General features: G+C 42.7%; 1 protein-coding gene across 3 annotated transcripts in view; it reads left to right on the top strand.

Annotated features, from left to right (window-relative positions):
- PIGG (phosphatidylinositol glycan anchor biosynthesis class G) overlaps nt 1-9,251 on the top strand; it is a 98,950-nt gene extending 89,699 nt beyond the window's left edge. For all 3 annotated transcript variants that reach the window (XM_055791492.1, XM_005232850.4, XM_055791493.1), the window contains exon 13: nt 7,562-9,251. In XM_055791492.1, the coding sequence (XP_055647467.1) occupies nt 7,562-7,781 (220 nt within the window). In that variant the 3' untranslated portion in view covers nt 7,782-9,251. The remainder of the gene's footprint in view (nt 1-7,561) is intronic.
- Nucleotides 9,252-16,152: the final 6,901 nt, after the last annotated feature.

Below are 16,152 nucleotides of genomic sequence, written 5' to 3'. Positions count from 1 at the left end.
ACTTCTGCTTACATACTTGTTTATGGTATAAATATTTCTAGATGTCACCTGTACTTTTTGCTGTTAATGGATTTGTCTTACTATTCTTACTTGCAGGGTTGTTTGGTTTTTTCCACCATTAGTTTTCTGTCCTTTTCTGTTCTGTGGCCAGCATAACTGACTGCTGGTTCTGGTAGCTGTGGATAGGACTGTACACGGGATGCTGTCCCTCTGCATTTATCCAGGATTTTTCTATCTTCTTTTCTCACACATTTTCCTGAAGTGCACAAGTTCTCAAATGTGCGTTATTGGCATGGCAGGAGTAATTTGAGGAGAGAGCTGTTAATTTAGTTAAGTCACAAGTTTAAAAATTGTTACTGTAATGGAAAAATACAATGAAGAACTGATTCTCTCCTCAGTGCGGAAGAGTGAGTATTGCTTCACAGAACAATAGAACAGCCCAGGTTGGAAGGGACCTTGAAAGATCATCTGGTCTGACCTTTCATGGGAAAGGGAGCCTTGATGAGATCATCAAGCATCCTGTCCAGTCACATGTTAAAAACCATCAGGGATGGGGAGGCTACCATGTCCCTGGGAAGATTGTTTCAGTGATTAATTGTTCTCACTGTAAAAAAGTCTTCTCTTATCCGGAGATGAAACCTCTCCTGATGCAACTTGTACCATTGATGCTTTTCTTCTCCATTTGGTAACTGGTGAAGAGAACACCTCTGTGCTCTTTTTAGCCACCCTCTAAGTACTGTAATACTGTGATGAGGTCTCCCTGAGCCTTCTGTTCCCCTGGGAGAGGAGACCAATTCCTACAGTCTTGCTTTGTAGGGCAGGGTCTCCAGCCCTTTGATCATCTCCAGCCCTCCTTTGGATCCTCTCCAGTCTGTTTGCATCTTTTTTGAATTTTGGGGACCAGAACTGAACACAGTACTCCAGGTGTGCCCTGACAAGCACTGAGTAGCATGCGACAGTCATATCTCTATCTCTGCTACGCATGCCCCTGTGGATGTTGCCCAGGACCCAGTTTACCTTTGTTGCTGCAGCAATGCTCTGCTGACTCATGTTAACCTTGTTGTCCACCAGCACCCTGAGGTCCCTTTGAGCAAGGCTATTCCCCAGCCACACAGATCCTCGTCTGTACTGGGGCCTTTGGTTATTCTGTCCCAGGTGCAGAATTTTGTGCTTGTCTTTGTTAGACTTCATCCGGTTCTTGCTAGCCCACTCTTCCAGCCTGTCTGGGTCTCTGTAAGATGCCTTTCCCTCCATGGTCCACCTCACCGCCCAGTTTAGTGTCACCAGCAAACTTGGTGAGGGTGCTTTCACTTCACTCCTATCATCGAAATCTTTTATGAAGATGTTGAACAGCTTGGGCCTCAGTATCAATCCCTGGGGGACCCTACTTGTGACAGGCTGCTAGCCTGAGTAAAAAACATTGATCACCACCTTCTTGAGTTAGTCTTGTTGGCCAGTTTTCTACCCATACTTAAATAATTTCCTACCCATTACTTAAATAATCTGTGCCTCACCTCTCTAGAAATGCCATGTGACACTGGTCATATCTTCTGTTAGACTGATATATTCTAAACTGGTAAGTCTGAATTTAATTAAATAACATGGTAACAGTCTATTTTAAGTTTCTTCAGAGCCTGCCTGTCCAGAATTGTTGGATGCAATTTTTCTTTACATCTTTAGCTAAAAGGATGACAAAGAGCTCTTTGTTTACAAAGGTGGGCAGAAAAGCCTGTAGATGCACCTTAACAGAAAATCAAGCTGTAAGTGTCCTTGTTATTCCCTTCATGTATGATGCTGACGTAAAATGCTTCAGGTTTTTTTCTGTCAGAAGTCTTCAGAAGTGCTAAGTGGATTTTGGAAGAATACTTGCAGAGAATTGACTAATGCTGGGCTTTGGAACACTTATGATTTGTGTTTTGCTCGTTAGGAATTTTAGTGATTTGGTTATATCTTGTTGCTTTAAAGCCTGGGCCACTGTCAACAGGAATAGACTGGTTTAACTTTTTTGGTTTCCTTGGAGCTGAACAGAGTAACATGTGCTAAGGACTAACCTGAAGAGAGCCTTATGGGAAAACCTGAGGCAGTGATAACAGGCAAGAGCAGGCACTGCGTATATACCAGTATGGCCTGCCTCCGAAGTAGTGAGGAAAAGCGTATCAAGCGGAGCACTTGGCATGCAAATCTTGTCTTTGAAGAATGGCTGGAACTCATCAGTTTTGTGGTGAAGAAATCTAGAGACTACACGGTCATCGTGCCTAAAGTGTGGTTTAGCTAGTTCTTTGTCTGCAGTCCTGAAATAGAAAGGGTGTTTGAGCTTGTGAAGTGTTTTCTTTTTTCTATAAGAGAAGGTGAGAACTGATCAAATGAAAAGCAGAGAGTTTCCAGTTCTTTGTAAGTTGATTGCCACAGGATCAGTATTTGGGGAAATGAGCACATGCAGAGGGTGAATTGGATCTAGCGGACATCTTTCCAGTTAGGCTTGTAAAAATCTTGGCAACCTTTATTAAAGATACACTTGATTTCTTGCCCTAGCAGTTAAATAATGATAGTAGCCAGAGTGGCTGTTCAGACCTTCTGGCCCAACGGCAGCATAACTGCATTCCTGCTTGCAATCTAATATAACTCTTTGTTAGGTGTCCAGTTTAGGGAGTTCATCTGAAACTTTCAGGGGCCAAGCCTGACTGAAGAAGGGAAAAAGAAATCTGAAACTTACTTGATATATGCCCTGTGTTTTAGATAGAGCTCTGTTCTAAGCAGGTTAGCTAGTAGTGGATGTGAATGATAAGAATTACCTTTGCTGGGTGACTGAGACTACTCTTTCTGACAGGTAGCTCCCAGCACAACTGATTATGCCAGCAGTGAAAACAGACAAGACTATTGATATGATCCTATTTTTCCTAGTCTTGATGCTGAAGTGAAGAGAATTGAAGTTTCAGGTCTTAATAGCCTTTTATAGCTAAGTCTTTGTAAGAACCTGCTGAATCCTGTGCTACAGTCCACATATATTACAGTCTACTGTAACTTACTGCCATGGACACTTGACCTTGCTCAGGTAGTTGTAGCTTCTCCACCTTTCTTACTAGAAGGAGGATGCACAGGAAAATCAATGGTCATCCCCAAGTTCCTTCATTTCCATGGCTGTAGAATATACTTGACAACCCTTTTAGCTTGTTGGACACTGCCCTTTTTGACTTCTGTCCACTGATATGGTTTGGTGTCAAAAATTGTGACTCTATAGAATTAATGCTTTTCTGATTATATAGTCCATACCAGAGTTGATAATGTAAATTTCCAAAGAACTCTTGGTTCCCTTGTGTCTACTAAAAATATATAGTGTTTTTCCATGACAATGCAGGGTTGTGTGCAATAATCTAAAATAGCACTGTAAGAATTATACTAGGTGAGAGTAGGGCATGTGGGAGAGACGTAGCAAATTTGTTCTTGCTGCTAAACTAATTGATATTTGCTTGCTTAGATCAGAGCAATTTCTTAACAGATTGCAGATATTCCAAGATGCCACAGACAGACACTTGGAGTGCTACAGGGTTTGTTTCTGACTGCAACCCTTTATTAATATATGCAGATTAACAAAGTGCCAGCTATTTTTCAGAGAGTACTAAAAGGGAGATCTTGCAAACTGAAACTGCAGAAAGCCTAGAAAGAAAATTACTGCTAATAGAGTAAAAAATGTACTTCAAATATGCAAATTCAGTATCTCCAGTAAGAGGTAACCTAGGCACTGATGTTCAGGTAGAAAAGAGGAACTGGAAGGGCAGAAATGCTGGAGGATAAGTTGAAAGTACTCAGAATATTTCACACTGAAATCCTCCAGACATGACGCTCCTCTCCAATCCCAGAAAAATGACAGCCCTGGGGTATTCCTCACTCATATGCTTGCATATTTCTAAAATGTTTGTTTAATTTGGTGCGTTACGACAAGGGTTGGAACAATGTAAAACAGTGTATTTTAAAATACCTTGTGGAAGCATTTTTAGGGCAATCTGTGGAGGGGGTTTTGCTTGATTTTTAAACTACAAAACTTGTGCCACCATCTGCCAATTATTCTATGTAACTGAAGACATGTTTCACAAGAGAAGAGTTGTTTTTCTTTTGTGGTTCTGGCATCATAATTTTTTTCATTTTACAAACCTTGTATTATCCATAACACCTTAGAGATGGATTGAGAGGTGAAAGATTTGTTGACAAAACATTGGCAAGTAGGATTTAGAAGATCCAGAGAAGGAGAAAACCTATTAATAGCACAAATGCATGGCCATATTTTTCTACATATTAAACATTCAATTAAAAGAGATTTTTGTTGAAAGCCAATATGAGTTCTCAACTATACTTAACGTTTGCAATCAAAATATGGTGTGTTCAGTGATGTGAATCTATAGTGTTCTTTGCTTCAGAAGTCTCTGAAGACATTTTTTTTTCTGGATCTAGCAATCTTCAGCATCAATCTCGCATGAAGTTTGGATATGCTTTGTCATCTTTAAAACATTCGGATTTCTCTCAGGTCCACAGAAGCTAACTTGCTAAATGAGCTTAGTATTAGAGGCTGGGTACTTACTGGTTTGCTCCTGCATTGTGCATAGGCCTTAATATTAGGCTGATTCTGTCAGAACATGGAGGTAGTTTACATCCCTCTATGCTTTTCTCCTTTAAATAAGAAAAGGCATTAACTGCTGCAGAGACAGTTCAGTATGAAATAGTTACAGGTTGATGCTTTAGGTGTGTCCTGTAATCTGTTGTTTTCACTGAAACAGCACTGAGAGGTTGCAAGGTTATTCATTACTGGCGGATCCAGCTCATAAGCAGTAGAATACATGAGTGGCATGCCACAGCCAGCTTTCTGTGCTACCCTGGTGACTTCTGGAATAACTCGGGTACCAGCTGAGCTACATGGATTGACTTGATCACATTAACAGCAGCAGCCTTACGGCCTGGTGAAGCCCTGTACCCTGTGGTCTCTGTGTGTGTGTATAATGAGCAGAAGGAGCACACAAAATCATTATTCTTAGCTATTCAGCAAATTGGGTGCCTGGCAGAAGCCAGAAGAAGGAATGGTGCTGTGCTCAAATAACTAAATCATTCATTGTCCTGGCATCAGAATAGCTGAGTAGGTCTGACTGCTTCTGCTCAGTCATTCCAGTTCTGTTTCCGCAACAACATGCACGGGACCTCCTATACCACGTTCAGAATAAACCAAATTATTCTGCTGTTGAACCCACTAACAGTTCAACTTTGTAGATACAGTGTGCTTCTCTAAATTGCACTGCTGCATTATACTGTGAAACTGTCCAAGATTTCCCTCCCTTCACAGGTAGGTGTCTGTATTTTGTTGAGAGATGAAGCCAGTGCCAAGACCATTTGGAAGTAAAGGTATTATATAAGGAGAAGACAGTTTGTTATTTTTACTGTAGCAGAATACAAAAGGAATTGTACCATTTACTTATTGGCTTAAGGATTCTTTGCTAGTAATCATAATGTGAAAATGCAGGGTTCAAATGTTTCTAGTAAAGATTACTATGTGCTCTCATTCCGCTAAAATATTAAGTCTACCTAATTTTTGAGGCAAATAAGTGAACACAGAGATTCAATTCAAAATAATCTTCCAGCCAGTTTCTTCATAATTGAAAAAGTAGCCTTTTTTTACATTTTTAACACCATTGATTTACAGTTAGGAGCTTTCTCATGATAGGGTACGAAATATGTTGTTAGGTGAGCACAAACTAGGGAAAAAGTTATGAACTGAAATTTAAATTTAAAATGCAGAGTTCTTGAAAGACCTGGATGTGTAAGTCCATGAGCACTCTCACTCCTTTCTTTTAGGATTCCCTTGAACATCCCATCATTGAGATTCACAAATGTGATAGCCACAACCACTGATAGCCTTTGTCTAGCTCGTCTATCAAGTGCATTTTTTTACTCTGGAAAATGGTTTAAAAATTGCCTGTTTGCCTATCTGACTCAAAAACCATTTCCTCTGTTTATTCAGTTGTATCATCTAACTACTATAAACACTATTTGTACTCATATCAGCACGAAAACAGCTAAGACTGAGTGAACTGCAGTTTGTTTTAATCCTTGTCAACAAAATCAGTTATTAAACATAAAGCTGGTATTTACACAAGCTCACTGAAGGGTAAGATAGTTATGCAGAAGCAGGGAGCTGCCTAGCTCACTGCCAAGTCTCAGTTTCCTTGGTCAAGCAGCAAGGGAAATAGTTTTCTGTGAACTGAATGTGTATTTTGCAGTCATTCACACCTGCTGTTCTTAGCTGCTTTTTCAACTCTGCGTTCATAACCTGTTCTTGCTTCCGCTCAGTCTTTGGAATTTTGCTGGAAAATAGGACTGTATCCTAATTATTTTGATTTAAAGAATTGTAAATGTAATGGTTTATGTCAAATACTGCATTCTGTAGCTTGCTTAGTCGTGACTAATTTTCGTCTTACAGAAGTGCTAGTCATCTTAATTTTTTTATTACTTGGAACAAGATCAGAATTAAAAACAGGGAGGAGCAGAACAGATTCTCAGATCAGGACTTCAGTGTAAATACTTGAGCTTTTTTCTGGTGTGTTCTTTTGGGAACTGATGATGTAAAATATTTTGATGGAGAGAGGAGAATGTTCTGCTTATTGTTCTAATGAAATAGCTTTATTCCTTCCTTTTGTCTGAACAGGTAAGCATCTGAATTTGGTGGGAATTAGTCTCTGCAGAAGTGGTTTGGCCAAAGTGGACATGTGCCAACCCAGCATCATAGCTGCAAGTTGGCACCTCAGGGGAGGGCGAACAGTGGAAGTGCAGAAAACTCTCACTTCCATTTTCATCTGACTCCGGTCACCCACCAGAATACTTCAATGTGGGAGATCTGGGTGACGCAGGTTACATAAGGGGCAGACATTTCTTGCAATATAGTGGGTGCAGCTGAGCTAAGGAATGCAACGTGTTGCTTATGTAAACCGAAGAATGTGGTATTCTCTGCAAAATGCTGATAGGTAACTTTGTGAAGTTTTCTAATAGCATAGTTTTTATGTTGCTTTGTACAATGTTACTGGCTGTGGGCAGCAGCACACTCTGGCAGGTTTTATGCCCTTTACAAGGGCAGCAGGCTCCATGTGATCATCCACTGGTTAGGCAGCCTTGTGAAGAGTACTGAAGTCTTTCTTCTCTGCCTCTTATCATGCAGATTCTGTGGAAAGGCACTGGAAGGCCACCATGAGACGAAGCTATCTTGAAACTGCTTAATGGAGACTTTAACAATTAGAAAAAAGTGTGTTAAAGCACAGAACCTTCTAAGTGTGAGGAGAACTACTGGGCGCTTTTATTGCGGTGACAGTTGCTATGCTTATGCTTAACATGCTTACATGTTATAGGATATATAGAGGTGATAAGGACAAGCTTTATTAGTTACATCGTTGCATCAGTAATCAGTTTTCTAACATAAAGTGGAGATCTGTGATATTCTTTGTGTTGTGAAATAATGCTACAGAGCAGAGGAACTCGGATGTCTTTACTAAATTTGCCTGAGAACGAACTCCTCTGTTTTTGTTACCAGGAACTCAGCGGCGGTGGGCCATGGCTGTTTCTGCTACGCTGTACTCCGTTCAGTTCCAGTTGCCATCTACATTGTTTTGGTAACAGGTCTGCGTTACCACCTGTTCATATGGAGTGTCTTCTCACCAAAACTACTTTATGAGGGAGTGCATGTGTTCATCACAGCTGCTGTCTGCCTGTTCTTCATGGCCATGGATCAGAAGCACTCTCAGAAAGTTTGAAAATAACTGTGGTACGCAGTTCTGCATTGCAATGTCCAGTGTGTCACTGGAGTGGAAGAAGGAAAACAACGGCTTTAAATTGTTGTGCAGAATTTGAAAAGTAACTTTGTTTATTTTAGTCAAGACCAGGCTTTGAAGGGCCTGTCTAGTTTTAAAACTGAGTCTGATTTAAAAATGTTGAACTGAAATAAACTGTTTTTTCATGAATAACTTTTGTTCTATAGCTGTCATTATAGCAGTCTCCAAATAACAGAATGGTAATATTACATGATTTGAATTTTAAAATGTACATCCTAATATAAATACAGACCAGTGCCTCATGGGCACTGAAGAAATCTTTTGCACATACAATTTTTATACCTTCTTAAACTACAGAATTCTAAAAATATACAGGATTTCTTGGTGCTGTTCACAGGATGTTACATTAATTAGCCTTGGTAGTTGGTTATTTTTTTTGTTGTTTTGTTTCTAGTGTGTGCATTGAAATTATTATTAGATTATTGAATTATTATACAAATATCCCAGGTAAAAGATGGTTTTGTTTGTTTTGCATAGGAATTAAATTCTATTTAAAGGCAGTATTTTCTTTGTAAGGTGAGTGCAATCATTATGTGTAATGGATTTTGATCTGCACTTCAGGCACTGGGTAAGAAACGCTAATGGGCTAACAAAGTAATGAATCTTCTGTGGAGTCCATTCACTGCTAGAATGTTGTGTTTCTTTTTATTAACATATAAATGTTAAATCAGGTTGGTGGCAGCTGTGCTGGACATTTGATCGTGTTTTCTACACTAGGATAGAGAATTGTAAGCCATGAACAGGAAAATAGTTTAATGGGCTGAGTTACCAGCAGAATAAAGGGTGTGTTTGTATCACCTTCTCCCTAGTGACCTGTCTAGCCTCCTCGCTCGAATGTGCTATAATTAATTCCTAACAATGTTGTTTTCCTTGCTTCTGTCAAGAAGGTACACATCGATGACTGTCCTGAGTATCAGTATTCTTTATGTGGGCGGTATTCTTTATGTGGGTTTTTTTGCCTCATGTTTTTTCCACATTAGCAGCCAATAGGATTTAGTCTAAACGTATTAGAGGTGAAGCAGAAGAGAAGCATGCAGGGAACTCTAACTTTTGTTATAAATCTGCAATTAAAAATATTTTAAGCCCTGTGTAGCTGACAGCACATTTGTTAGGATCACTGATAAACTTTTCTTCTCATGTTTCAGATAGAGCAAATCTCAGAGTAGGCCTTTAGTTTTTATACATTAATGATAGGCCACCTTGATCACCAATATTTACATATTTTTCAACTGTAAAACAATACAGTTTTCAGTACTCTGGCCATGTATTGCAGTTCACCTGGAGAAGAGACTAGTAGATTTTAATGTAATTCACTGTGACCTGTTGGAAGTTTGAAAATTAAATATTTTTAATAAATTATTTTTCACTGCAAATTATGGAATATTTAAAACAGTTGGTGTTTGTCAGTGTTGTACATGTTTACAATTTCCATAATTATCAGTATTATTCTTGTTACCTGTTGGCTAGCAACTGTGTGGGGATTACTGACATCGTCTCTGATTGCTTACTTGGTTAATTCCTAAGCAATCCTCTGTAGGTGGAGGGGAGGTTGCTTCTGGGGTACAGAACCCTAAAACCATGTTGGGTGACATTCACAAGATCTTTTATTCCTTCCTTCAGATATTTCTTGCTTCTAGTGTAACTCGGACATTTTATGAAATAGTGGAATTTAAACTATTTTGTGTGTATTAAGATTGCATGTCTTCAGATTACTTTTTAGTTAAATAATCAGTGTCCCCTTTCTCTTCTGAAGTTGAAAAATGTCCAGGTTAAATCCAGGAGAAAATAAACAGCTTGGAAAAAATCAGTTATTTGGGTCTTCAAGACTAGGAAAGGAAGAAGGAAGGATGAACTTAAGACTGCATCTCTGTCTCAAGTTAACCCATGAGTTTGGGAGATACCTCAAGAAAACATGGTGCTTTCAACTTCAGAATTGCTATTTTTATTCTTTTTCACACTTTCTCTTTGGGTATAGACAAATGAAATACTGTCACTTTTTTTTACTATATACTTCATCAGCTTTGGGGCTATGGCAATGTAAAGCTGCAGACGTGAAGAAATGATTTGGTTCTTGCGGCAAGCAAACAGACTTGGAACTGGGGAATTATGTAAAAATCATTTTATTTTAAATCGACACAAAGTTTTGGCAATTGATCTGAACGTACAGTGAAAGCAAATGCCTGAACGAAAATTCTCATCTCCCTAGTTAGCTGTTCTACTTCCCTCTTCATCCCAGCTCCCCTTGTCATGTTCAGTGTGTCCCAGACCCTCAGACAAGGAGGCGAGTGATGTGGGAAGCAGGAATGGTACGTGAGATCGTTTCTGCCATTCTGAGCGTACTGGTTTCCTCTGTCCAAGTCCTCTGTGGTCCCTGCTGTGGTGTGGTATCAGCCTGGGCTGCAGCTTCCTTGGGGGGACACTATGCACAGGCACAGACTTCTCCTTAAATACGTTCTGAGGAGGCATGTTGTGTACTTCTCTGTTTGGGTAAATTTTCCCACTCCACATCTTCGCTGCTGATCAGAGCCAGGTTCAGCCAGTTACAGTGTTCTATAGCTTCCTCTGTGAGATTTCAGTAGATCATTGTTGGTCAGTGTGGCCCACTGCTGCTCAAAGTTTGTAACATATGTCCAGTATGGTCCTAAAGATGGATGCCTTGAGCTAAGAAGAGACTCTTGTAAATCAATTCAGGTTTAATGAAAAATAGATAAATCTATTAATATTTCAGATACTTCTTGGCTCTACACAAGCCAGCAGAACATCCACACCATGCTCCCCAGCCTTTGCTTGATGATGAATTTGTGCTAAGCCACTGCTCCTGGGTGATGATGTCTGTAAAGGCCATGACTATGCAGTCATAGGAGGAGGTGCCACCCATGCAAGTCTCTGTGAAGGGCTTCCTATGAAAAACTGAGGCTTCCCTGAATGCTTCAGCGGCTCAGGGAGGGGAAGGAAACTGTGGTCCTACTGATCAGTGGAGCAGGAGAGGGAGCTGGCTCATCTTCTTGTAGGCTGCCCACTTTGTGAAAGGCTGTGGTCGAGGGGTGTTTGTGAGGCTAGCATTGCACCATCTTCCAGAACGGTAAGGAGGGTCTGAGGTATGACTGGCCATTGCCTCTCCTCAGTCCCCAGGCAGGCGATGGAGATGGAGACTATTGCCGAAGAACTGGGTGGAGGGCAAGTGACTAAGCTCTTCTTTACGGGAAACTTGTGCCTGGCTCATTAGTGCCTGATTACCTCTCTGAAGAGATGACAGAGTCTGTGGAGAAGGGAAGAGCACTACATGTTGGACAACTTGACTTTAGGAAGCCCTTCAGCATGTTGTACTTGGTGCTCACACGGTGAGCTAGGTGTCAGTGGGCTTGAAGGTGGACTGGACTCTCGCTGGGCTCTGAGGGTTGGCTTTAGGGGTCTGAGGCCCCGAGGTTGACTGGTGAGAGTAGTGTTGCTGTGGGGTAACGCTAGGCAAGGCAATTTAAGATTTTTCTTGAGCTGGATGAGGAGATGGCAAGACCAGAGCAAGTCTGGAGGTGGTACCGAATTGGGGGAGCAGTGTATATGCTGGAGGGAAGAACCACCCTTTGGAGAGACCTTGGCAGGCTGGAGAAATGGGCTGCTGGGAACCTGAAGTACAGCCCAAGCAAACGCCAACCTCTGCCCTGGCTGGGAGGAGCCTGGAAGTGGTGCAGGACGGGGTGCATGGGCTGGGGAACAGCTCTGGAACCCCAGTGGGCAGCAAGGGGGACCATAAGCAGGGCTGAAAGCCCGATCCTGTTCCCTAGCTGATCGGTATTCACTGGCTCGCTCACTCACGCACATACACGCACGCAGACACAGACAGACACACATGCACACACACACACACAGACGTTTGCACAATATCCAACACCTGGCCCAGATCCCAGTGGCCTCCCCTGCTGCTGGCACCCAGACAGGGAAACCCCAGAGGTTTGCAGCCATGATCCCATAGCTGGCATCCAGTCCTCTTGTGTTACTGGTGAGTGTAGCTTGAAGTTCATTTGTGTTCACACGTGCCAAGAGTAGAGACCACTCACAAAGAAGTAGGATTTAGTGAGAGGATGGGGCACACAACAGTGATGAAGGGCTCCGTCAGAGAAATACACTGACTAGCAATGTATTTATACTCACCCAGCCTTTTTTATCCACTTTTTCATCTGCTTTCCCATGTTTGTTCCTCCCCAAGCCATTCTGATCCTTGTTTTTCCCCTCCTTTGGTCCTTTCCCTAAGCATTACATAATGTCTTATATGTTCCATCAATCCCTTTAAAAATGTTCCCCAGGTTTTACAGAATCCCCAGGTCCTCTTCCCTCCTTCAGGCAGTAAGTTCCTTCAGTCTGCAAGATCTTCCCAAAGAGGTGTTTCTTTAGTTGACTGATACTGGTGGGCTTCACACCAGGGACAATTGTCTGCTTAGTGAGTGATTAGGTTATTATCTACATGAATTACTATCAATTACTGATTAAGTGATTATGTTAGTAGAGGTCCTCAGCATGTCCTTGTTCATCTGACCCTCTCCAGACCTTTGTGTTAACCATGAATAGTCTTTAATTGCCTAGGTTCAGGAAGCTCTGTTCCTCCAGCAGCTGTCTCCGCCACTCAGTGTAACACCATTGTCCTCCCCACTGGCAGGGTGTTGAGGACACATTTTCAGTGTGATAGCTTAAGGTGTAGCTCCAGGCCAATCCATAGCAAAAAGCACACTCTTTTTGCACGACATTGTCATCTTGGGAATGAGAGTGATAGCCACCAAGAAGGGCTTCAGAGTAATGCTTAGTCTCAAGATGGACTGGACATGGTAAAAAAACTTAACCACCTATTCCATCTTTATGGCTCTGATTTTACCACTGCAGTGTGTTGTATTTGGTGATATCTGTTGCAGAGACCACTGGTGATGCACAACATGAGCCCAGCTCACCCAGCAAGTGTGCAACCAGTATTGCAGGGCTGTGTGGTTGCTGTATTGGTCACAGGCAGAAAGACATGAGGTCCAAGACACTCAGAAGCCCCTGCAGCTTTTACCCCAAGAGTTGGTTGTATCTGATGAAAGATAAGATGACTTGAACTGAATGAATGAAAAAATGAAAGCTGCTCGAAGAGTGCTGTCTTTGGAGGCTGTAGGACTTCCCAGTGGGTCAGAATAGCCCTACCTGGTCCCAAGCTTTTGCTGAGCTGCAAAAGCTGTTTTTATGGGGTGGTACCCTGAAACCCCTGAATCTGTTGTCCCAGAGATGCTGTTGGAGAGCGGTATAGTGTCTGCAGCTGTTCAGGCTTGCAGGTTTGGCATTAGTTTGTCACTGTTTGTGTACAGCAGTTGATAAGCAGTGTCAGTCTGCAGATTCTTTGGGGTGGCTGGGCACAAGATCAAATTAAAGAAAATGTGCAGCTGAATCATGCCAAGGGCCATGGGTATCAACATCTTACAAACAGGTCCACTGGCCCCAATTCCGCCTCAGCCCCTGTATGTAGTACCCCCTACAGTCAGCTGTAGACTCGCAGAGGTGCTTGACTGATGAGAAATGCAATGCACGGGGACAGAATGAAAGTTTTGGGGCAACACTTGCGTGTATTGTGGGTGGCTTTTTGCTCTGAAGAAATGCTTAACAAGAGACTAACATGACTGGTGCAGCTGACTTGGCTGGAGTCAACAGCCCACAGCAACAGCTTAGGAGTGGGTGAGCAGCCTCCTGCATTTTGGCTGCACATGCATTCTCCCTGCACATCACTGCTCAGGACTTTTGGCAGGGGCACTGAAGGTCTAGTTCCTCCACAAAAGCCATGCTGAAGGTACCTTGTCAATGGAGGAAAGTTCTTGGTCCTCCCCTTGACAACTGGGACACAGGACACAGCTGTTTAGAAAAGACAGGCACATTAGAGAGGACTGCCACATCTGGAAATGCAGTTACGACTGGGTTTTTGTTGTCTGCAGCTCTGCCAGTGGCATGTTTGTGGGGATGTGAACACCTCCTTTCTGCTGTGGGTGTTGGCAGAAAGTGTCCAACGTTGCCTGTTTAATCATGCCAGGCAGTATGCCATAGCACAGAAATCCTAGGCTTCCCTCCTGCTTTTCTGTAAATTTGCTGGGGTAGCCGGTGGAGGTACGCCACAGGAGGCAAACACGCATGTACCACCAAGGAGACCACAGCACAGCACTTCATGCAGGCACTTGCACTGAGATGCCTGCGTGTGATAAATCCTTTGGCGAGCAGCAGCATGGGACACTGCTGTGGTTTACAAAGCACAGCCTGATGTACGAAGCATGTTAAAGGTTAATATGTGGAGAACCACTCTCCTCTCACTCATGTATTTGGTCTCCAGAAGCAGGTCCCTGTGGAGTGGTTGGGAGCTCCACGCTCTCCAGGTCTGGGTGCACAGAAGGCATTCTGGGGAGGTCCTGTAAGGGCACTGGGGCTCCTTCCTCAGGCTTTCAGTAGAGAGCTGAGCTGATCCCCAGGTGGTATGGGAAGAACACTTCAGGGAAGGTATGGTGTGGGTGGTACAGGAGCAAAACAAAATGAGGGTTACTGGAGGCAACTGGGAGGAATTTTCCTGTTGTGGGGTAGCTTCTGCAGGGTGGGCAGGGCCAGGGAAGAGTGCTCTAAATTCCATCTGCCCTTTTAATGCATGCAGAATCTCCAAACGAGCCAAAATGAAGCCATTTTATGAAAACCCCAGGGGAAGAAAAAAACACCACAAAATCAAGACAATTGTCTGACTGGGAGCAGTAGTTCACCTACACATAAGCTCACAAAAGCTAACTTCTAGTATGCTTTCATCCCAATATCCTACTCAGGGAAAGCTTTGCTGGTGGGGGAGAAAAGGGACATAAGGAAACAAAACGTGTGTGCCCTTATTCATACCGCTGACCTGTTTCAACCAAACCTGGAGCAAAGCAGAGGTCTTAGAATAACCTGAGTTCCTGCATCTCTCTGCTAAGCATCAGCAATGTGTCATGGATGAGTTTCTCAGATCATGCCGCCTGCTAAAGACTGGGGAGTCAGGACTTTAGCTAGTGTCCAGCCCACATAAAAGCAGCTGACAAGTCTATATGGGTATGCTTTGGGCAAAGGATGGATGCTGAAACCAGGCTTTGCTAGTTCCCCTAGTCCTCATACCACTTACTTTAAATTATACTGAAGAAGCTCCTACAAGTTCCTTCTCGGTCCAGAGAGAGAGTAGCAGCTGGACTCGCCTGGCAGACGTGCCTCAAAAGCAGAATTTTACTGTGCTTTTGATGTAGGCTTCTTAGCTCAGACCATGGCCAACAGCTGTACGTCTGCCTTAGCAGCCTTGTGGTAGTCTGGACAGCTGTTGCCTGTTCTGGGTCCTGAGTACAAGTGCAGGGTAAAAAGGAGATACCCTTTCCATTGTTCTCCACATTGCTGCATCTGTCAGTGCCTGTGACACTGTCTGCACTGGACTCTTACCTCCATGGAAAGGGAGCCAGAAGTGCCATACAGCCTGCCTGGGACTTGGACTGTGAGTTGGGGGTGAAAGCCTTTTCCTCTTCACAAAGGGGTGCTAGGGACAAGCCTGGGGCTGTCTGCCACTGGAAGGGACAACCAGCACTCTCCAAGCTTGCAGATCAGCAGAGACACACAGTTAAAGAAAGCTCAGTCTTTCCTTCTGTAGCCCCCAGAAAACTCTTGTGTAGAGCCTGCTCACTTGCTCTAGGGTGAATTTTGCAGACCCAAAAGTATACCATGTGCTATACCATGGCTAGCAGACAGGTATAGCACAAACCAGCTATTTAAAGCCTGAAATTCTGATGATAAAATACTAGATGATTAGCAAAGTAATTTTACTCCATTTGCAACAAATGTGCTCATTTGCATGAAGAGTGCGGTGAACGTAGATTAGCTGAAACAAAAGGACAGAGATTGGGCAGTTTTCCTCTTTGATGCAAAGATTATAATTAGTTCGTATTTTCGCATGTGATGGTTTGAAAATGTCTTCGCTGAATACAGAGCAAGTGTAACTTCTCCGGAAGTGTTTCACCTACTGTTGGATGCTTAACTCAAATTGCTGGATTATTTTCATCAGATCAATTATATTTTTTACATTCTTACACAAGACAACCCCACCCCAAAGGTCTACAGATACTGTTTGCCTGGAATGGGCTTTTTAATGTTGTTTAATGGCCTTGCTCCATTCCCACTGAAATCAGGGGAGTTTTGCTTATACTGCCAAGAGACCCCTAACTTGCAAATCATTTCCAGTTCCCATCACTGAAATCTTTTGCTAGCCTGATGCTGTATTGTTTCAAATGTCTTA

This window comes from Falco peregrinus, chromosome Z, assembly GCF_023634155.1.
Source record: "Falco peregrinus isolate bFalPer1 chromosome Z, bFalPer1.pri, whole genome shotgun sequence".
NCBI lineage: Eukaryota > Metazoa > Chordata > Aves > Falconiformes > Falconidae > Falco > Falco peregrinus.
This window is presented reverse-complemented; position numbering and strand designations above follow the sequence as displayed.